General features: G+C 41.9%; 1 protein-coding gene and 1 non-coding gene across 2 annotated transcripts in view; both read right to left on the reverse strand.

Annotated features, from left to right (window-relative positions):
- MYO1D (myosin ID) overlaps window positions 1–23,656 on the reverse strand; it is a 358,754-nt gene that overhangs the window by 251,066 nt on the left and 84,032 nt on the right. The window contains exons 2-3 of the mRNA XM_005896664.2: window positions 4,541–4,749; window positions 1,916–2,009 (exon numbers count right to left, since the gene is read on the reverse strand). Coding sequence (XP_005896726.2) covers window positions 1,916–2,009; window positions 4,541–4,749 — 303 coding nt within the window. The remainder of the gene's footprint in view (window positions 1–1,915; window positions 2,010–4,540; window positions 4,750–23,656) is intronic.
- Window positions 5,617–5,723, reverse strand: LOC138984056 (U6 spliceosomal RNA). Its single transcript, XR_011461411.1, has one exon. It is a non-coding gene; the product is annotated as a U6 spliceosomal RNA (small nuclear RNA).

The following is a 23,656-nucleotide window of genomic DNA, read 5'->3' on the forward strand; positions in this document are numbered from 1 at the left end:
GTATGGAATCTCTCTTTGGTATCAGGTAGTTAAGTCTTTTTCTTCCAGGTACAATTTTTAAATAAAGATAATTACAAAAGACGTTAAGTCAGTCTTTATTGATGAACACTAGTTCTCTATCCCAATGGATACATTTTAACTTCATTCTAGGTCTCATTTTAGTTTCTATTTCACTGACATACTTGCTCTTATATGGGCATATTACTGAAATAACCTCCCATCACTACTTAAAAGTGACCCTACAACCTTAACTCCTCACGAATGAAAGTAGGCGTTTAAGTGGGGCAGGGGAAACTGCTTTGCTATGGTAAATAAAGACAAGTGTTTATAAACTACGGTCAGATATGCTCTTAAAAGGCCAGTAAATGTAAACATGCCTTACTTTACTGTACCAACTGGGCTTAGACATTAACTCTTAAAACAAACTAAAATTTAGTTCTCAGCCAGTTACTCTCCTGAGATTCTAAGGAAATTCTAAAAACTTACTTATATCCTTGTCCTTGTCATATTAGGTTGCAAAGTCAGAATCACAATTGGGGCTGTATCGCTACTAAGAAAGATACCTCTTTTGATGTGGCAATCGAGCCCAGTTACAGTGAGAGAAGAAAGCCCATGTAGGGTAGTCTAGTCCAAATTCTCTTCTTTTGTACCAATACAACTTCCTTTTTCTCTACCCATAAAACTGAAGGCTGAGACGTATAGACAGAGTGCAACTGTCCTGTAAATAAACACTGAGTTTCAAACTAGCAACTTTGGATTTTTTTTTTTTTTATGTGGACCATTTGAAAAATCTTTACTGTATTTGTTACAATACTGCTTCTGTTTTATATCTTGGTTTTGTGGCCAGGAGGCATGTAAGATCTTAGCTCCCCGACCAGGATCAAACCCACATTCCCTGCATTGGAAGGTGAAGTCTTAACCACTAGACTTCCAGGGGAGTCCCAAAGTAACAACTTTAGAAAGTTGCTCTTTTTCTCTTCAGAAAGTCCACACCACATAAGAAAGTCATGTTGCTTTAGAGCCAACTTTCTAAAAACAAAACAAAAAAAAACCCCATCCCTTTACTCCTTAATATTTACTAAGTAAAGAGCATGTACCAGACACTCTACTGAATGCTGGGTCAGTGCACACCAGCTTCACCACTCATCTTGCGGTGAGCGGAGAACGATGTGGTATGAATCCTATTCGGAACTGCTAATACCAAGGTTCTGGTTGTCACAGAGTTGGGCAGCATGCATCTGCCTCCCAGAGCCCCCTTTCAGTCTAGGGAAAGTAGAGCACAGTGTAGAAAAGATGCTTGTAGAAAGAGCAAGAAACCTGTGCGTACTTGAATAATACAAACTCCCAGGAGACTATTACATGTAACACTGAAGGCGGCAGATGCAGACTGGAATTACCTTAGCAGTATCTTTCGATCAAAAAGAAATATGGAAATAGAAGGATATAAATGAAAGTACAGAGAGGACTTCCCTGGTGGTTCAGTGGTTAAGAACCTGCCTGCCAGTGCAGGGGGACACAGGTTCGATCCCTGGTCCGGGAGGATTCCACATGCCGTGGGGCAACCAGGTCCATATGCCACAACTACCGAGCCTGTGCCTCACAACGAGAGCAGCCAGCGCAACGAGAAGCCTGTGCGCCACACCTGGAGAGGAGCCCCCTCTCGCCACAACCAGAGAAAACCTGTGCACAGCAACAAAGTCCTAGTGCATCCCCGAATGAATACATAAAATGTAAAAGTAAAGATAACCCAAGTTATTAAAAAATAAAAGCACAGAGATCTGCAGGAAGAGAATCAAAGTAGTTTAACCATCAGTAAATGCCCAATGCATATCAGAGTGTAGGCCTAACCTAGTCCAGTCTGTATAGCAAATGAGGCTCCAGTGAGAATTTTCCCGCATGCTTAGATGGCCCTTACCTTTCGATCTCTGCTCTCTGACTGGGGTTGGTGATGGCTGCAATGTACTGCATGATGTACTTACTGGCTTCTGTTTTACCGGCTCCGCTTTCCCCTAGGGGGAAAATTTAAAAATTAAAAAAAAAAAATTGGAGTATCATTGCTTTACAAGGTTCTGTTAGTTTCTACTGTACAGCAAAGTGAATCAGCTACATGGACACATATATCCTCTCTTTTTTAGATTTCCTTCCCTTTTAGGTCACCACAGAGCACTGAGCAGAGTTGCCCTGGGCTGTACAGAAGATTCTCATTAGTTATCTATTTTATTCATAGTAGTATATATATGTCAATCCTGATCTTCCATCCATCACACCCCCTTTTTCCCCTTGGTATCCATACATTCGTAAAGTTTTTTGAAAAATATTTATTTTTATTTATTTGACTGTGCTGTCTCTTGGTCGCAGCATGTGGGATCTAGTCCTCTGACCAGGGACGGAACCCGGCCCCCTGCACTGGGAGCGTGGAGTCTTAGCCATTGGACCTCCCAGGGAAGTCAGCATTTGTCAAGGTTTTATGTAATTCATTTGAAATCTTTTATGTTTCTGTTCTTTTTTTTGAGTTATTTCATTCTATCTTGATATGGGATTGGTTCTAATGGATCTGAACATGGTAAAAAATTTAAAACTACTGTAGAAGCAAACTAACAGATGTAAAAAATATCAAGGGGTAAAATGTGGCACAGTAATCCCTTAAAGTCTTAGTACTTGGCGGTGACTCTGAAGTCCAGTGGAAAAGAAACAAGAGAAGTGACAAACAGTGGCTACAGTGAAATTCATGTAACTGTTTTTGCTACAGCAGAGTTTTTAAAATAATTTTTAATGGGGATGAAATTTTCTTTAATTACATCAATTTTAGTGAAAAACAAAAGCGCAAGCTCCAAACATATGGTGTCACAGAAAAAGCAGGACAACTCACATAAGGAGGGGAGAAGGGATAAGTTTATAATTATCTGCCCAGATTTTTAAATGTTTATCCCCTGTGACCCAAAATTCCACGTGCAGAAATTTATACTCTAGAAATACTAAAAATACAAATATAATCAAATGATAATCTTCAAAGGTTTTAAGGCTGTTTCTGCAGGCTATTCTATGTAGTATCATTAAAATCTGCAAGTAATATGCCCATTATTAGAGCATTGGGTAAATAAATTATGGTTCAACTATTCAACGTCATCCTACACAAAAACAATATTTCTCAGAGACTGTACTACTTCTATAGGTTTTCCAGTGAAAAGATATCCACTACACATTGTTAAATGGAGAAACAAGTTATGTAATAGCAGTGATAACATAATTCTATAATATATATTTATAATTAAGATGCATGCGTGACTATATGTATTTGCACACACAGAGAAAATGTATAAAACGAGAAGTGCTTTTGGGACTTCCTGGAGATCCAGTGGTTAAAGACTCTACTCTTCCAATGCAAGGGGCATGGGTTTGATCCCCGGTCAGGGAACTAAGATCCCACATGCTGTGTAGTACTGAAGGAAAAAAAAAAGGATAAACACTTTATTGTTCACAGGTGTTACACAGGTGTTATTGTTCACAGGGATTAGAAAGAGACTTCCTGCTTTCACTTTAAACATTTATAAAACTGCCTCCCTCCTGCCCCCTTTTTTACAATCAGGCAATATTGCCTTCAAATTTTGTTTTAATAAAGGCTGTCCCAGAATATAACTCTGCCATCTATGGATGGTCGCACAGAGTCGAACACGACTGAAGCGACTTAGCAGCAGCAGCAGCAGCAACAGCACCAACACTAAGCTGCCTCGCTTCTCTGACCCTCAATACTCTCATCTGTGAAGTAGAAACACAGCTGTCCTATGTTCGGATCAGAGAGCAGAGCTGACAACCAAAATGGAATACAGATCGCAAAAGGGTTTTTAAAGTATAAAAGCCACTCACGCGAATATGAGGTGTTATGAGCATCGAGAGGAAGTCCCACAGTTTGGGAAAGGCCACCCTGGGCCAGCGGGCAGGTATTTTCTTATTTCCAACTCACTCACATGATTCCTTGAAGTGCCCAGTTTTACACAGAGAGCTCGGCTCCTGTTCTTGGGCACCCAGGGTCTGGCACCTGTTTATCCTCCCGCAGGCTTTTATAGCTCCAGCTCCCAACTCTGAGCCCATTTCTAGCCCCCATGCCTCTGTATGTCCCTTGACACCAGCTCCATCCTGTTCACCAGTCTGACTTGGAGTTCATTCTTTCTTTTTGATAGGACCTTAGGATGTCATCTTCCTGGTTTCATTCTCTGATTATCTAAAATAAACTTTGTTACATCTTTATCCAGTAGTTCTATGCATCTGAGATGAGAGGACGAATTTCCCACGTCAGCTCAGTCTACAAAATTGACCAGAAGTCCTTCCAAACGTAATATATAACGTGTAAATGAACTGAGACTAGTGGACGGTCAGAACGACAGAGATGATCTGGCATTTAATGTTGGTTACATTTCTTTCTCCTACAAAATTATTTAAGCTTTTAACTTCAAAGAATATCTAGTTAATCATTTGGACATTTGAGAACCCAAATAAATTAAATACATGTTGACATTGGGAGCACAGGGATCTCCTTAAATACCTGATATCACAATGCAAGTGTCTTTCGATCGCCTCTTCATAGCCTTGTAAGCAGCGTCAGCAATGGCAAAAAGATGCGGGGGTCTCTCGTACAGCTCACGCCCCTTGTACTGCTCGATCGTGTCTCTCCCATAAATGTTCAGCGACTTGTAGGGATTCACAGAGACGACGACTTCTCCAATGAATGTGTAGATGCGTCCTTTTTCAAATCTGCACGCAAGTGGGAGAAAGGAAGACATGGCTGTGGTTATTGTCATTGTTTAGTCACTAAGTTGTGTTCAACTCTTTGCCACCCCGTGGACTGTAGCCTGCCAGGCTCCTCTGTCCATGGGATTTCCCAGGCAAGAACACTTGAGTGAGTTACCATTTCCTTCTTCAGGGAATCTTCCTTACCCGGGATCGAACCCGTGTCTCCTGCAGTGGCAGGCAGATTCTTTACCACTGAGCCACCAGGGAAGCCCAGGTATGGTTAAGCAGAAATGCTATTTCTTTCCTACAAGTCTCTTATTTCCAAGAAAATCCAAATATCCCAGGAGCAACTTGAGAACTGACACTTCACGATTCTGAGTTTACTTCTGGAGTTAGTGCTTGAGGCTGTGTCCCTGTGGCTGCTGCTGATAGAAAAGACCAGTAGGGGTTATCAGCCAAGAGAGAAGGAAGAATTTAATACCAGAGGCTGAGAAAACCACTACAATATTTTAAAGTAATTAGCCTCCAATTAAATAAATTTATATATTAAAAAAATAATACCAGAGGCTGGAGATCTTCTAATTTCTAAAATACAAAGGAGTAAGGAGGAGAAAGAAATAAAAATGGCTGGGATAATAGAAGCGCTCTAGGAGGAGAAGATACAGAAGTTAAGCAGGTCTTGAAACCCATTTAGCCAGATTTTCAACTGTAAAGAAAATTGTCCAAATATATTTATTTCTTCTCCCTCTTGAAACCCCATAAAAATGTTAGTAAAGGAATAAAAACAGTAACATCCATACCAGAGAGAACAGTAGAGGAGACATTTCTGGCATAAATCAAATCCACTTTTTTTTTTTTTAAATTTTATTTTGTTTTTAAGCTTTACAAAAAAATATGGAACGCTTCATGAATTTGCGTGTCATCCTTGCGCAGGGGCTATGCTAATCTTCTCTGTATGGTTCCAATTTTAGTATATGTGCTGTTGAAGCGAGCACTCAAATCCACTTTTTAAAAAAATGACTACCTAAAATTCCACGGTGCAGATATATATTTATTTATTTGATCACTCCACTTTCTTCCTGCTATCGTCAGCAATATTGTAGAAAATACTCTTGGCACATCATCTTACAAATCAGTGTTTTCATTTGTGTGAAACGGATCTCCAGGAACAGGATAGCTGACTGAAAGTATGTCTATTTTAAAAAGTATAACAGGATCCCACCACTCACACATATAAGAGGCTAAAAATCCACTCTCTATATGTATGTGACAGGTACCTAACTGTGCGTGCGTGGACTTCAGTCATGTCCAACTGTGTGTGACCCTATGGACTGTACCCAGCCAGGCTCCTCTGTCCATGGGATTCTCCAGGCAAGAATACTGGAGTGGGTTGCCATGCCCTCCTCCAGGGGATCATCCCAACCCAGGGATCAAACCCACGTCTTTTATGTCTCCTGCATTGGCAGGCGAGTTCTTTACCACTAGCACCACCTGGGAAGCCCATATACAACTGTATATAAATACATTTTGTAAATGGTTACATGAGCATGGAAAAATATGGAAGGCTGCATCATGTTATGTCTTATGTATTTTAAAACACATATAGTAGGGTGATGAGGAGGAAAACCATGTGGGCAGCTGGAAGAAAGCCAGAGGAACTAAGAAAAGAAAAAGAGTAAAAACCCCCAGCACATATGATATGACTCAACTGTGCAAAATCATGCATCTATATCCGCAAAGAAAAAAATTTAACATAAAATTTAGAAAACCCGTATGTATTTACCACTGACCATTAATTCATACTTATAAACACATATAAGGCCAACACCTTATGGACATTTCTACATAAGTGGTTGCTATGACATACTCCACCTGCCGAAAGGCTCATGCAGACAGAGCTCATGTCCAAGAGCTGGAAGAAGGGAGCGCCAGCATGGGAGGATGCTGGTCCATGGACAGTGGCTGGGTCTCTGAGCACTCCTGCTGTCGACTAAGTGCAGCAAGGCAATAACTAAAGCCTAACTAGAGACCAGAGGGCAGGACCCTTAAACTCCCTTTGCACTGGAATGAAGGCTGTCAGCTATAATTAGGAGGAAACAAACATGCTGATAATGTCAGCAATAAATTAATTCCACGATTTTTATCAAGCAGTTGGTGTATGCTTAAATGAGAGTTATTGGCCACATTAAGGTTTTCTGTGCATTTTTCTCCTGTGGTTTTCCTATGCATTCTTCCCATTGTTGGACAGAAAGTTTCTGTGGTTGCTAAACGCACCAACCCTGAAGCCCTTGATACCTGGGTCCAAAGGTTCACATGCAAATTTAAGAGCCGAGAGACTGTGAAAGCTGCTTAACCTCCGCAGGTTTCAGCTCCTTCACCTATAAAATGGTGATAATTATATCCTTCCCTCCCTCCAGCATTGAGTAAGTACTTAAAAAAACGGCAATTAATCTTATGCATCCAATTATGTTCTGCATGAAGGAGATTTTTAATAAATGCTTTTATTTTATTAACATTGCTACTAGAAGCACAGCCATCCCTCTACACAAGGAATTAATGCAGTGATCATAATCTGATCCCCTGCCTCAGCTGTCAATCAACATAAGTCACAAGGAACATGTCCACATAACTCATACTGAAAGACCCACAAAAGCAAGGAGCAGCTAAGATTCACCGCTCAAGCCTTTCTGGTTTAACCTGTACGTTTGAAGGACACACTCAACAGCTTTCTTCAAAGATAAGAACTCAAAGGACAAAATTCTTTAGTTTAAAAAACACTGTCCAAACAGAAAAAACAGAGAGGAGGAGGAGGATGTTAGAAAAAAAAATATTACCTCATGAGTCTGGAACTCTGTGACTAAGAGACAGCAAATACCATATGAGATTAGACTGTTGTTCTAAGATTCCAGGTCTATCCAACTCTGCCCTTCCTCTGAAATTCCATTTTATTTCAAATAGAATGTCTTGTTTATTAAAACTTGAGAGCATCTTTGTAAAACACAATTATAAAACTTCCAATGAAGTTGAAGACAGTGGCAAAGGCTGAACAAGATATAATACGAAATCCAACGCTTCAGGAAGAGTTTGGTGATGAACGATGAAACTTTCAATTTGGCCAGGTATTAAAACGACCACTAGATGGTGCCAACACACACCTTAACACCAACCCAAGAGTTCCACTTGTTTTGGAGAGCCGCAGGGTACGAAGTCTGCCAGCACTTAGGTAATCCTCACCTCTCTGGTTGTCTCCAGGAGGAAAGGCAGGAATCATCCTCGATGACAAATGCCTGACACCATCTCTTTCGAGAGACCAAGGAAGGCATTTCTACAATCTCTGTGTGCAAACCTTTGATGATAAACTTTTATCATTATTCTATCTGAAATATTTCACATTTCAGAAATTCTATAATTCATTATTCAAATATCAACTTTGTGCCAGGCGCTGGGCCTGACTCTGGGGATTAAAAAAGGAATAAAGAACAGGGAGTGAGTGAGTGAGTGAAAGTCGCTCAGTCGTGTCTGACTCTTTGTGACCCCGTGGGTATAGTCCATGGAACTCTCTAGGCCAGAATACTGGAGTGGGTAGCCTTTCCCTTCTCCAAGGGATCTTCCCAACTCAGGGATCGAACCCAGGTCTCCCGCATTGCAGGCAGATTCTTCACCAGCTGAGCCACCAGGGAAGCCCGAAGAACAGGGAAGTATCGCAAATAAATAATAATGATAGCGTGTGATAGTAAGATACTAAAAACACGTACCATGGTGGCAAAGATGATCACAACAAACGCCTTCTGATATGGAACTCTGAAGGGCAATATACAAACCACAGCAGGGCACACGTGTGTTCTGGCCTCCATGATTCTCTCCGTTTGACTCTCCCAACTCCCCGCAACACTTCCACCCACCCGCCCAGCCCATGTCACTCTTGCTCTCACATTAATGAGCTACTTACAGTTCCCAGGGTCACCAGGCCTGCGTGGTTTGTCCATGGGGTCCATTCTGCCTAAATACCTTTCTCCACCTGTCTCTTTCCATCATATGCTTGGTAGATTCCTACTCCTTCAAAAGTCCAAGCATCAGCTCCTTTGGGAAGCCATTCATGGTACCCTATCTCTGACTCTAGGACTATATGGTCTTTGTTCTGTTAAGACTTTTTTCCCTCTTTGAAACTTCCCAAATAGTGAAAACAGCTTAACAGCAACTGATTTTTAAAACAATTTTTTAAAGGAATTTATTTAAAATATTTATTGAATGGGCCAGATATTTTCACTGCCTTCTGAATGAAACAGAGAGGTACTAAGCTTTTGAATTAATGAATAGCAATGGAGACAATACGAAGGTTATGTCTTGTACATGAATTCTGAAACATTTTTAAAAATACAGACGTCTTTAAACTTTTTTTTTTTTTTTTTAAGAAAAACATGGCCCTGTTAATTTGCATGTGCTTGTACAAAAGATCACCTACAACAAGAAGTCAAGATGTACGTAGCTCGCTCAGATCGGACACAGACAGACTGTGGGTACACCATCACTGGGGTGGGGAACCCACGCAGAACGACACTAAAGATAATGACGTGCTCACTGTGAACACGAACCCAAGCAAGAAGACAGAACCATGTGGCAAGATTAGCAGTATGGGAAGGAGGCTGGCCTAACCAGAGCAAACAATCAGGCAATGTTAGAGAACAACTGAGAAAGCAGGAGGGAGTCAGATTTGATACGATATGATGGGCTTTTCTTTTTTAAAAATCGAGGTATAATTGACATACAACATTATATTTGTTTCAGGTGTACAACATAAGGGTTCAATATTTGTATATACTGTGAAACAGTCACCACAGTAAGTCTAGTTAAAATCTGTCCCTATCCATCGCTACTTTCTTGCGATGAGAATTTTTAAGATCTACTCTCTTGCTGCTGCTGCTGCTGCTAAGTCACTTCAGTCATATCCGACTCTGTGCGACTCCACAGGCGGCAGCCCACCAGGCCCCGCCATCCCCGGGATTCTCCAGGCAAGAATACTGGAGTGGGTTGCCATTTCCTCTTCCAATGCATGAAAGTGAAAAGTGAAAGAGAAGTCGCTCAGTCATTTCCGACTCTTAGCGACCCCATGGACTGCAGCCTACCAGGCTCCTCCATCCATGGGATTTTCCAGGCAAGAGTACTGGAGTGGGTTGCCATCTACTCTCTTAGCCACTTTCAAATATGCAACACAGTATTATTAGCAATGTTGTATTATGTAGTATTATCACCATGCTGTCCATTATACCCCCATGACTTATTTATTTTATGACTTGAAGCTTGTACCTTTTGACTCCCTTCACCCATTTCCTATCCCCCACCCCAACCCCCATCTCTGGCAATCACCAATCTGCTTTCTCTATGAACTTGGGTTTTGTGTTTTTGTTTTCCTTTTTTTTTTTTTTTAAGATTCCACATATAAATGGGATAGTATGGTATTTGTTTTTTGTCTTTGACTTATTTCATTTAGCATAATGCTCTCATTTTACAAACGGCAAGAATTCCTTCTTCAGTATTCCAGTGTACCACATATTCATCCATTCATCCACTGATGGGCATTCAGGTTATTTTCTGACACAAAAGGCTTTGAAACCTAGGTTGAGGAAATCTAAATTGAATGTGACTGAAAACAAGGAAAAAAGTGAAGACTCTTCTAGCTAAAGAGATCAATAAGGCAGGGTCTCAACGGAAGGAACAATAGTAGAAATGAAGGAAAGATAAATTGTTTTAAAGGGATAGTGGGCAGAATTTGAACATACATTGAGTATGAGAGACATAAATATATTTAACCTTTGAGATGGGTGGAAGAGAAACAGGAATTTATTTTGGATGATGAGATTCCAAAATGCACTCCCATGGACTTAAAAGCTCTCCCACTAACAGAATTCAGGGTTACCCTTGATTGACTTCTTAAACTATTAATTATCATCAGGAGGAAAATTCTCTGCACACTTAATAAAACAGGCACTTAGCCTACTGTGCACTTAATAAAATTTTTACTCATGAATAAATACTATTTATTTCATGAGAACATACGTTTTCAAATAGGTGATACTTAACCACATCAACTGGCCTGCTTTCTTTCCCTTTTCAATGCGAAGGAAATCTTAAGTTGCTATAAATAATGTTCATACTTCTCAGGATGGGAGTTTGCCTACACCTATACCTGCCATTTTTTTGTCTTCTATTACCTCCTCAACCACTTTCAATTTGGGTTCCTCTCTAGCACCTCAGTAAACCTGGATCAACTTCCCAAAGTTAAGTGAAAGTGAAGTCGCTTAGTCATGTCCGACTCTAGGCGACCCCATGAACTGTATAGCCTACCAGGCTCCTCTGTCCATGGGATTTTCCAGGCAAGAGTGCTGGAGTCAGTTGCCATTTCCTTTTCCAGGGATCTTCCCAAACCAAGGATCAAACCCAGGTCTCCCGCATTGCAGGCAGATGCTTTACCGCCTGGGCTACCAGGGAAGCCCTCCCAAAGTTAAGTCCCCAATGAAACTGCTAAATCCATTGGCTGATTGTCATCATACTGGCTTCTCAGGAGCATCTGACATTGACTCCTATTTCCTCCCTACATTCCTTCCTGGCTTCTGTGCATTCTTGGGGTTTCATCCTCAATCTCTTTGCTGGCTCCTCTTTCCTCACGATCTCTAAACACTCAAGTTCTCTAGGGCTGAATCCAGTATCAACTCCAAACACCACCTAAAGCAGGTGTCCCCCACCTCTGGGATCTAATGCCTGGTGATCTGAGATGGAGCTGATGTAATAATAATAGAAATAAAGCATACAATAGATGTAATGGGCTTGAATCATCCTGAAAGCATAGCCCAACTCCAGTCCGTGGAAAAACTGTCTTCCACAAAACTGGTTCCTGGCGCCAAAAAGGTCGGGAACTGCTGACCTAAGGCACGCCCATTTAAGGAGGCTGGAGTAACGATATCTTAGCTCTACTCTACCCTCTGAAAAATCAACAACAAGACAAAACCAGAAAAGAAAACTTTATCTAGGAGAAAACAGAAAACTAGCCACAACTCAGAAATACAATCCATGAAGAGAGGGTGAGAAGCACTGCAAAATGATCCTCATGGAGAGGGGCTGCTAAGAGTGAGCATGTGCTTCTGCAAAGTCCAGGCATGGGAGCAAGTCCTCCAGAAACAGCTGTAGCTCTCGAATGGCCAAACCAACTTTTTTTTTTTTTTTTTTTTTGGCTGCACCACATAGCATGCAGGACCTTAGTTATCTGATCAGGGATCAAACCCACACCCCCTGCAGCGGAAGCACAGAGTCTTAACCACTAGACCATCAGGGAAGTCCCCAAACCAACCATCTTTTGATAAGCATGGCAGGGTCTGGGGACCTGACCCTTGTTTTGCAAGTGGCTGCAAAACAAGAGGTCCCATTTGACACTTCTGAAGAGCTGCAAGGTGGAGATAAATAAAGACAGGAGTGGAAATTATGTTTTTGCAGAAAAAAAAGGAGGTTGCCAGAATGGTGAGGAGAAAATGAAAAAGTAGGTACAATTGCTTTGCAGCAGGTGATCTCTGTAAATGAAGAGCAGCCATGCTAACTCATCTCCCAGAAGTCTCACACGTATGTATGGGACCTGCTTGCTAGACGGGCAAACTGCCTGCCATATCCGGGCAGAGTGTTAGTGAGAAAAGGTCTGGAAGTAATGGATCCCAAACTTGGAGATCTACAGATCCTTCTGCACACTAACTTTCAGCAACTAACCAACCCAGAATGGAACATACCTATTCAAAGTTGGCAATAATCTGAAAGTGAAAGTGAAGTCACTCAGTCGTGTCCGACTCTTTGCGACTCTTTGCGACCCCATAGGCTGTAGCCTACCAGGCTCTTCTGTCCATGGGATTTTCCAGGCAATAGTACTGGAGTGGATTGCCATTTCCTTCTCCAGGGGATCTTCCCAACCCAGGGCTCGAATCCAGGTCTCCCGCATTGTAGACTTTACTGTCTGAGCCACCAGGGAAGTCCCAAATAATCTGAAGTGAACCAGAAAAGAATGTATGTATGTGCATAACTGAGTCACTTCACTGTACAGCAGAAATTGGTACAACAGTATAAGTCAACCATACTTAAATAAAAAATAGATGAATAAAAAGAAAAAGTGAATCAGAATGGCACCCTTGTTCAGATGTTAAAAGGAAAAGAACTGTACAGACAAAAAGCAGATCAAGAATACCCGAGGAAAGTAAGGATTCACCACAAAGGAGAAAAACTATGAAAAAAATACTCCTGCATGAAAGCAAAGAGTGTAAAGAATATATAGCCCTATCAACCAGGAGATCAAAGAGAACATCATTTTTAAAAAGAGCTTTCATATTTAAAAATCATTTTTAAAGGAGATATACCAAAAGAGCTCAAGAAAAGAAAAACCCACATAAAGGAAGGTCATATTAAAAGATATAAAAAGAGGAATGGGCACTGCTGCAAAAAGCCAGGGACAAGAAGAAGAGGTGGAGACATGTAAGCAAAAGGAAATGGAAAAACAAAATTAAAGCAGAAAGAAGGAAATGAGAGAGGCAGGAGGTACTGGAGGTGACATAATGAGGGTTCCTGAAGGGTTCTGTACATGATAATGGGGACATTTCAAAACAGCAATAATACTGATAATGAATGTCCACAGTGTTAGAAATGAGCTAGCCACCTAGGGGGGAAAAACACAACAGATTACTAATGAGATGGCTTGAATTGTGTTCCCCCAGGAAGGTATGTTGAAGTCCTTAGCCCTGGTAGCTGGGAGGGTGACCTTATTTGGAAATGGGGCTTTTGCAGATGTGATCAAGATGAGGTCACTGGATGGGCCTTAAGCCAGTGTGACTGCTGTCCTTCCAAGTAGAGGAAAATGCCTGTGAAGACAGATGGACAGGGAGGATGCCCCGTGATGACAGAGGCAGAAGCAGCTACAAGCCAAGGAAGGCCACGGTCTGAGGGTCATCACTGGAAGCTAGGAGGAGGTGGGGAAGGACTTCTCCTCTTCAGGTTTCAGAGAGAGCATGGCCGGCTGATACCTTCATTTTGGACTTCCAGCCTTCAGAACTGTGAGACAGTCAATGCCCACTGCTTTAAGACACTTTGCTTGTTGTAATGTGTTACAGCAACTCTAGGAAACTGGTGCAACTAGTTATACCAAAATAAGTTCCGTGAAAACATGTTTCAATTTCACTTTTCACTTAATGAAATGCAAATCAGTGGTACCATTTTTCACCTATAGATCAGGGGTTTTATAGTGAACAAGGTTAGCAAGAATACGGAGTCACAGGGGAAGTGGGGGTGGGATGAATTAGGAGATTGGGATTGACACATACATACTACTATTAAATAGATAACAAGAATCAATCGCATAGCACAGGGAGCTCTACTCTGTGCTCTGCAGTGACCTACATGGGAAGGAAATCCAAAACACAGGGGACATATATGCATAGCTGATTCACTCTGCTGTACAGCAGAAACAAACACAACATTGTAAAGCAACTATACTCCAATAAAATTTTTTTTAAAAGAACATGGAGTCTTAGATAACCTTCCCATCACAGGTATCCTCTTAACTGGTCTGCCCCATTTCAATCTCCATACAGCAGGAGGCATGATCTGAAAACATAAATCTAACTATTTATTCCTATCCTGGTGGCTACTACTTCCCTGGTGGCTCAGACGGTAAAGTGTCTGCCTACAATGCAGGAGACCCGGGTTCAATCCCTGGGTCAGGAAGATCTCCTAGAGAAGGAAATGGCAAACCACTCCAGTATTCTTGCCTAGAAAATCCTATGGATGGAGGAGCCTGGTAGGCTACAGTTCATGGGGCTGCAAAGAGTCAGACACGACTGAGCAATTTCACTTTCACTTTTCATTCCTATCCTTAAATCTTTTCACTGGAAAATCTCAATGTCAGGTCAATCTGATATTGAGCTATTGGCTCATCTCATGCCAACTAGTTATCCCTGGTCACTGTGGACTCTGGCTGAGAAGACAAGTTCTTTTCCCATCTAAACAGCTCACCCCCATCATCCCCCACTTGTTTGTTTCCTTTATAATAATTTGCCACAAGCAGGTTCTTGTTTACTTGCTTATTGTCTGTCTCCAGGGGAATACAGGCCATATCTACCTTGATCATTGCTGTATCTTCAGCATGCAACATGGTCCTGGAATTTATATGGGGGTGGTTAAATAGTTGATGAGTGAAAAAATAAAGGAATGAATGCATGAGTTCCCTTAGCCCACGTCTACCTGCTCAGAAAGACTGAGGTCAGGAGGAGAAGCGGGCAACAGAGGATGAGATGATTGAATGACATCACCAACTCAATGGACATGAGGTTGAACAAGCTCCGGGAGTTGGTGAAGGACAGGGAGGCCTGGCATGCTACAGTCCATGGAGTTGCAGAGTCAGACATGACTGAGCGACTGAACAACAACACTCTCTCAGAAAATGGTTTTGCATTCTACTTACAAGAAAATGCAGGCTATCAGGTATGCAAAACTTTAAATCACCTGCCATCATTACCATTTTTCCTATTTATATACTTAGTTTCACTGAGTAAACTTCTCTTATTTCCTTGTGACTTTCAAAAATTGGGGGTAGGGTGGGGAGGGAGTATTAAATAAAGCAAGATGTCACTCTGGCTAAAAATAGGTCATATCCTCAGGATTCAACATAAAAAAGTCTTTCCTTTCATGTAGGAAACTTCAAAAAATTTAGATACAAAGGTCGGGAAGATCCCCCGGAGAAGGGAATGGCAACCCACTCCAGTATTCTTGCCTGGAGAATCCCATGGACAGAGGAGCCTGGAGGGCTACAGTCCACGGGGTTGCAAAGAGCTGGACACGACTGAGCGACTAACACTACTACTACTAGCAATTTTTATTCCAGGAAAATATAATTGAATGGCACCTACTCCAATCAAGACAGGTTTTTCACTGGCAGAGAAGTTACAAAATATGTGGGGTTGACTTAGAATTGGAGAATTCAGTACAAACTTATGGCCTATGGGGGATAAACGGAGGATGATGTATAAACACACACATTTCCTAGTTCCATCTGCTGAGAGAGCTTAGAAGCAGTGACACCCAGATGTTGGCTTGTAAATGTTATCCTTCTTAACTAAAAGGACCCAGGGTTCCTTGGAGAAAAACTGATTCCAGAGCTTGTACAGGAAAACAGAAGATGAGCCGGAATACCATGTTGTGACAGAAAGCAGGGACAGAAAATAGTACTCAAGGAAGGAGAGGGAAAAGTTAAAAGGACGGGGGAGCCATCAGGTGAATGAATGGTTCCCTGATTAAATCTGGGACCATGTGAACACTGAGATAAATAATGCCAGGAACATTATAATCCTTTGAATACAGTAAGCATCTATGCATCCACATTAATATAAAAAAGGAATAAATAAGAGAAGGAAAATCCTTTTAGAGTGGAAAGCCACTTAAGAAATATAGAAGGAATGATGTGAGTTAGACAATGATCTGTGTATGCTGAGACGAGGAGTTGAAAATATGACAAGGAAGAAGGTATTTACATGGACTCAAAGGATCTCCCCGCAAATCACTTCTTAATTACAAAAGAGAAAGACAATAATTTTACAGTGGAGAAACCTTACAACCACTTAAACCAACTAAGTAAAATTAGTATCACCCAATATTTGTTTCACCCAATGAAACAAACTATTAATAACATATGTGCCTGAGCTAATCAGTTTGATGTGTCAAGTTGACTGGGCCATCGAGTGCCCAGATATTTGGTCAAACATTACTCTGGGTGTTGCCTTTTTGGTTAATTATACTACAATCAGTAGACTGAGTCAAGCAGAGTGCCCTCCCCAATGTGTGAGCCTCATCCAACCATCAAAGGCCTGACTAGAATTAAATGGGTAAGAAGGCATCCTTTCTGCTTGGCTGTCTTTGAGCTGAGACATAGGTCTCCTGCCTTTGTACACAGACTCAGACTAGAATTTATACCATTGGGTCTTTTGCTTGCCAACTGCAGGTGTTGGACTTCTCAGTGTCCATAACTGCATAAGCCAAAAATTTCTGTACACACACACACTCACTCACTCTCATTTTGTTGATTCTGTTTCTCTGGGTAACCCAAACTAGTGACAGACTTTGGTACCAAGAGAGGTATCAAAGGGACAGAATTTGAGGATGAATATTCTGAACCGACTTGGGGGGTTCTGGAATTGGGGCTATCTGAAATGATTAGATTTAAACCCACTATGAGTCTATTCTGGTAGTAAAGAGAGCACCAACAGCCTAGGGTGTGTGATCTGACCCCTGCGATACATCAATATCTCCATCGGATGCTCCCAATCAACCTTTGTAGGAAGCAAGGAGCTGGGTGATAAGCCATGATACTCTCAAATTCTTGGAAAAGTAACAGGAATAGGAAGTCAGCCAGGAGGTGCTAACGTCCCTGGACAAAGCAGTGAATGAAAAGGATGATATTGTACCATGAAATGATGGGAAAGCTTCTGTGTGTGCTCTGGAGGAGAGCTGTGTCTCCCATAGCCATGGGGCTAAGGACCCAGAGAAATGCAGAGCCTCCTCGTAGGAGGCAGTGAGGACTCAACCATCACTTCTGTGGCATCTGCCAGAAACACATGACCTGAACCTAATCAGGAGGAAACGGAAAACAACCCTAAATTGAAGGAGAGTCTACAAAAGAAGTGGAAAACCTCACAGTCAAGAAAATAGACAAAGGCTGAATAACACTCAAGATGAGAAGAGATTACAACAACTACAGACGCAAGGCACACTCCTAGGAGGCTCCTTGTGGCATTCTTACAACTTGTCTGTAAACCTGAAATTATATCAAAATTAAAAGTTGCGAATAAAAATCCAACTGTTAAACTTCCTTATATAGCAGGTTTAAGTTTTAGTAATTTATTACTTTTGAATAGGCAATATAGACTCTCAGTAAAAGATTCAAAAGATATCAATGACTAGGTAGTGAAAGTATTTCTCTCATCAGAAGTAATCACTGGAACTAGTTTCCTGTGAATTCTTCCAGGAATAGTTTATGCACACAAACACACATGCATTCACATAGTATTTTTTAACAAAGATGACTTTTTTCTAATTAAAAGAGATATGTATCTTGGCTATGGTTTCATGTAAGTAAAAAGAGAAAGGCCTCATTTTTGATGTCTTTAGAGTACTTCATTTCATGGGTGAATATACAATGAAATATTTAATCGGTTATTACCAACCACTTGTTACTATGAACAATGCAACTATAAAAACAGCTTATACTTCTTCATGCATATGTGTATATATACTTGTAAAAGACATTCCTAGAATTGAAACTGCTGAGAGGACTGTCTGCAATTTAAACTTCTGAATGATCGCCAAATTATTCTCCAAAGAGGTTGTAGCAATTTACACGTTCATTTACAATCTATGAGAGTTTCTGTTTTCCTGGGTGTGGGTTTTTCTCAACCAATGATGCTGGCCCGTTTCGAAAGGACAGCCTATACTGCAGTTTTATTTTTAAAGTACACAAAACTTTGACCCCTTTCTTTACTGGTGCACCAAACTTATGCAACACTCATTAGCTTACTGCCAACTGTCATAAGGCTCAGTTCACCTTCCCCAGTTCTTGGAGAGGAATCTCTCCCAAGGCTGAAGGCATCTTATCTCTGTTTCTGGCAAAATCATGGTCTCCATGCGAGGCAGTCAATTTGCTTTATCCCCTTTGTTAGACAGTATCTTCCTGAGACAGGCAGGGACTATGCTGGAAAGATTACGAGATGGAGAGTCACACAGCCCTGGAACCCTGGGTTTGAATCCTGCTCAGCTACTTGCTGTCTGTGTGCAGTCATGCACATGTGAGTAATTAATAAGTGCCACGTACCAGGCACTATGCCAGGAGTCTGAGTTTCAAAGAAGAATAAGGCATGGCACTGTTGCAGTAGAAGGTTTACAAAGACAATGTCATGTAGTAGAAATAAGGAAAGAGGGTTTAAAAATTACAGATTCTTTTTTTTATCATTCCCTTCTTGCTCCCATTTTCCCTCCCTCCTCTTTCTCTCTCTCACACACACATGCTGTTTCAGAAAAAATCTAAGGCAATAATAACAAGAAAGAAAGGATGCTATGGAAGCTTAGAGAAAAGATACCTAACCCAGCTCTAGGAGTGGGAAGGCTCAAAGAAGGTATCCTTAAAATTAAGTTACTTGACAAGTTATTCATGTGACTTGACACGACTGAGCGACTGATCTGATCTGATCTGATACAACTTCATATAGGTAGTTGTAAGCACCATTTGGGTTTACAGCGCCTTAAGAGTTTCTGAAATAGGATGCTCTATTTTGACTTTTTATTAATACGCTGCAGCCTTGGCAGAGAAGGCTCGGGTAGTTTCACCGCATCCCGCCAGTGACTGCAGTGCACGAGGCTCCCTGAACCCTCAGAGCAGACAAAAGGGCATGGTAAGAACGTGCTCTCTGCAGATGTAGAGAATGGACGGTGGACACATGGGGTGGGGGGTGGATGATGGGGTGAATCGGGAGATTGACATACGAGCTCTGCCATGTGTAAGACACAGCTAATGGGATCCGGCTGTACAGTGCAGGGAGCTCAGCTCGGCACTCTGTGATGACCTACATGGGTGGGGTCGGGGTGGCAGGGAGGTTTGAGAGAGAGAGGAGCTACGTATACCTATGTCTGATTCATGTTTGATGTATGGCAGAAACCAACACAATACTGTAAAGCAATCAGCCTCCAATTAAGAGGGAGGGGATATATGGGGCTTCCCTGGTGGCTCAGAGGTAAAGAATCTGCCTGCCAATGCAGGAGGCGTGGGTTCAATCCCTGAGTCCAGAAGATCCCCTGGAGAAGGAAACGGCAACTCATACCAGTTTTCTTGCCTGGGAAATCCCATAGACAGAGGAGCCTGGCAGGTATAGTCCATGGGGTCACAAAAGAGTAGGACAGGACGTCATGACCAAACAACAATATTGGATTCACTTCATTGTACAGCAGAAATTGACACATTATAAAGCAACTATACCCCAATTAAAAAAAAGAAGAAAGAAAATGCGCTCTGGAACCAGATGGCAATTTAGCACCAAGTATCAGACACGACTGGGCGACTTCACTTTCACTTTTCACTTTCATGCATTGGAGAAGGAAATGGCAACCCACTCCAGTGTTCTTGCCTGGAGAATCCCAGGGACGGGGGAGCCTCATGGGCTGCCATCTATGGGGTCGCACAGAGTCAGACATGACTGAATCGACTTAGCAGCAGCAGCAGCTCTACAATTATGTGCAAGTGACCTTCTCTCTCTGCTAGAGAGGTACTTTCTTCATCTGAAAGGCGGGACGATGCTAGTATCTACCTCACAGGACTGTGATAAGAAATGCGACACTCCACCTGTAGACCCCGAGACACACTGCTGACACGTGGTAAGCTTGCAGAAGACCAGGTCCTGTTTTTACCATGAGCAGCACCGCCAGCCCTCCGAATGGCAGGAAGCGTCTTTTCCCCACGCAGGTCCCATTGCCCCACTCACTGCAGCTGCGCTGAGCTGTTTATCCTCAGGCAAGGGTCACTTTTCTAAGCTGAATGGATCATGATCCAGCCTGGCGTCATGTCTGGAAATCATTCTAGGACAGACCCTCTTAAGCCAAAACCCCTCCATAAAATGTCTAGGCTTTTCGCAGGACATAGGGAACAGGCTAGGGCCACTGGGAGTGGTTTTTATAGACTTCTTGAGTCCATCTCTTGGTTTTCTTCTCCAGAGCAACATCTCTTCATGTGAGCAACACAAGAGGTAGTCAACCAGAAAGTGTGGTCAGGAGATGCCTAGCTGAATTACTTACTCACTCATTCACTCCTTCCTTTCTTCCTTCCTTCTTTCCTTCCCTTTCCTCCCTCCCTCCCAGTGAAAATAATTTGCTTTTGATATATACCTTTTAAGGGCTTCCCTGGTGGCTCAGATGGTTAAGAATCTGCCTGTAATACGGGAGACCTGGGTTCAATCCCTGGGTTGAGAAGATCCCCTGGAAAAGGGAATGGCTACCCACTCTAGTATTCTTGCCTGGAGAAGTCCATGGACAGAGGGGCCTGATGGGCTACAGTCCTTGGGGTCCCAAAGAGTGGGACATGACAAAGTGACCAACTCTTTGACTTTCATATACCTTTTAAGGTAATGGTTACTTTTTGGAAACACATTTCTATTATATAGTAAGGTATGCCTTATAGAGAAAGAGTCATTTCAAACGTTCTTATTGCTGTCTTTAAATTTTTTTGCATTCGCTCATTCAATACATCATTATTAGGGCCCACGCTCCATGCCGGGAACTGTGCTGGGAACCGTGTGGGGAGGAACGAACAGACAGAGCCGTCTCCGTCCTTCTGCACACTAACGAGAAGGACGGCACTTGACAAAGGCTCGGGGAAGGGGCAGGAGAACGTGCATTGCCCGGTGGAAGGGGGAACACGTGCCTGAGGACTAGAGCAGGACCACATGACCACCTCACAGCAGAGACAGCAAGGGGACAGTGATGTCAGGGGCGTGAGGGGAGAGGCTAGAGTGTGCAAGCCCTGCAGGTACATTGTAAGGATCTGAGGATTCATCTCAAGGGCAGAATTGTAAGTACAGATCACATTGGCTTTTTTTGAAAGCCCCCTCTGATGGCAGGGTGGAAAGTGAGGAGACTACAGCATTAGCCCCAGGAAGGGATGACCCGGGCTTTGATTGGAACAGAATAGTGGAGAGACGGAGCAGTGGACAGGCTGGAAGAGCAGAAACAGAACTGATGAGACAGGATGACTTAGATGGGAAGTGGGAGGTGAGAAGGGGCGCAGAGGGGTCGGGCTTTCTCACATCCACAACTGAGCAGACCATGATGCTGCCTGTGAGTGAGAACAGCGGAGGAAGAGAAGAATTTTAGGAGGTGACCGGGATTCTGACAGGCTAATTCCTGAGACACAGCCAAGGGAAGGTGTTCCTTTTCTTTCTCTCATAAGCTAATTAAGTCTGATCCCTTGGACACAAAGGGAATAACACAGAGTATTAAGAAAACAGAGAGGGCAGTCAGAAATCTTTACCTGGCATGATGGTCAAACCTTGTCAGGGGACCACATGCTCCACTGTCTAATTTAAAATCAAGAAGATATTAAAAAGATAGTAGATATGGGTTCTACTATAAATTTTTCACTATCTGAATTTGATCATGTCAAATTACTCCGTGATTCTACTTTCTTGGTGTAAGAAAATACTAGACACAGTCCAACACCCTCCTCCATAAAGGCTATATACTGAGGTCCCAGGCAATGTGGTTAAAAATAAGAATATGATGACCAGCTCTCAGTACACTGTCTAAACCCCTTGGCTAGGAAATATCACAACTCATTGACCTAGCAAAAGGAAACAGAACATTTTAAGGTATATTTCAATGAAAACAAGGTAAGTCTTGAGGCTATGAAACATAGTCTGTCAAACACAGCAGCTGGGGCGACATGTGTAAGTGGACTGCTTTTCAGTTTGTGCTGTTTTCTCTGCTGGGGTGTCTGGAAGGGTTCACATTTCAAATCGATCAACATCATGGGAAGGATCCTGCCCACTCACGGGGCGCTCAGCCAACCACCCTCTTTACAATGGATGAGTGTCTACTACTGCCGGTGTTAGGACATGTCTATGCTGGGTAGAGAATCACTATTAGGTTGGACATACTGTTGAAAGTGAATCTGAGATGTTTAGGTTTTGATGCTGCAGAGAAAACTGTTCTTTCTATGAAATCATAAAAGGTCTGTAAGTTTACCAAACCCACGTCATGGAATGCACATCATCTGCTTGATCATCGTCTGCCACCTTATACATTTATTTTCAAAAAAAATTTTTTTTAATATATTTTTGAAATGTATTTGGCTGCACTGGGTCTTGCAAAATTCTGTTGCAACATGCAGAATCTTTAGTTGTACTATGCGAACTATTAGTTGCAGCATGTGGGATCTTAATTCCCTAACCAGGGCCCACTGCACTGGGAATTCAGAGTCTTAGCCTCTGGACCCCCAGGGAATTCCCCCTCCCTATAGCTTTTCCATAGTATTTGAATACTTCATTGACTGATGTTCCTCAAATCCTAGTAGAGGAAATATAAAGACTGGTGAACTGAACGCACAGTAAAGTAAGGTAAAGGAAAGGAAAGGAAGGGACTGTAAGAGTCTGCAGAAACTAGAGAGACTCTCAGACCACGAGAACAGATATTTAAATATTCACACAATATTAGGAAAAACGAAAAACAAAATGAACGAAAAACTCCTACAAGATGTTAGATATTTTACAATGTTAGTGTATGACTAAATCACAGCAGCATTATTTAGCCATGAGATGCTGAATGCCTGATGACAGGCATGAAGATCTAGACCAAAGACAAAAAGGAAACTGTCCTATGACACAATATTTTCTCTTCCAATTGACAGGTAACAAATAGAAATTGTCCAACACAGGGCTCAACTCTTACATATTTATTCCTCTGCATCCATTTCATTTATAAAAGAGTTTTTATTTCAGTAACCGTTTGACTATCTGGCATGATTAGATAAGTAGTTAACTGCATTTCACCTTGCGTAAGGAGTTAACCTATTTATAAACATACTCTGCTCAGGAAAATGAATTGGAAAATCCTTTGACAGGAATGCACAATCATATAAATGGATAATGATTATGCATTTAAAATAATACTATAAATCACTTAAACTACAGTACTGAACACTTTTACTTCATTTTTGTTTTAATTTTTTTAATTGCAATATAGTTGATTACAATGCTGTGTTAGCTTCAGGTATTCAGCAAAGTGACTCAGGTCCTTGTTGATTATGTATTTTATATACAGTAATGTGTATATGTTAATTCCAAACTCCTAATTCATCCCTCCCCACCCCCCACCACTT

This window comes from Bos mutus, chromosome 19 (genome assembly GCF_027580195.1).
Source record: "Bos mutus isolate GX-2022 chromosome 19, NWIPB_WYAK_1.1, whole genome shotgun sequence".
Classification (NCBI taxonomy): Eukaryota; Metazoa; Chordata; class Mammalia; order Artiodactyla; family Bovidae; genus Bos; species Bos mutus.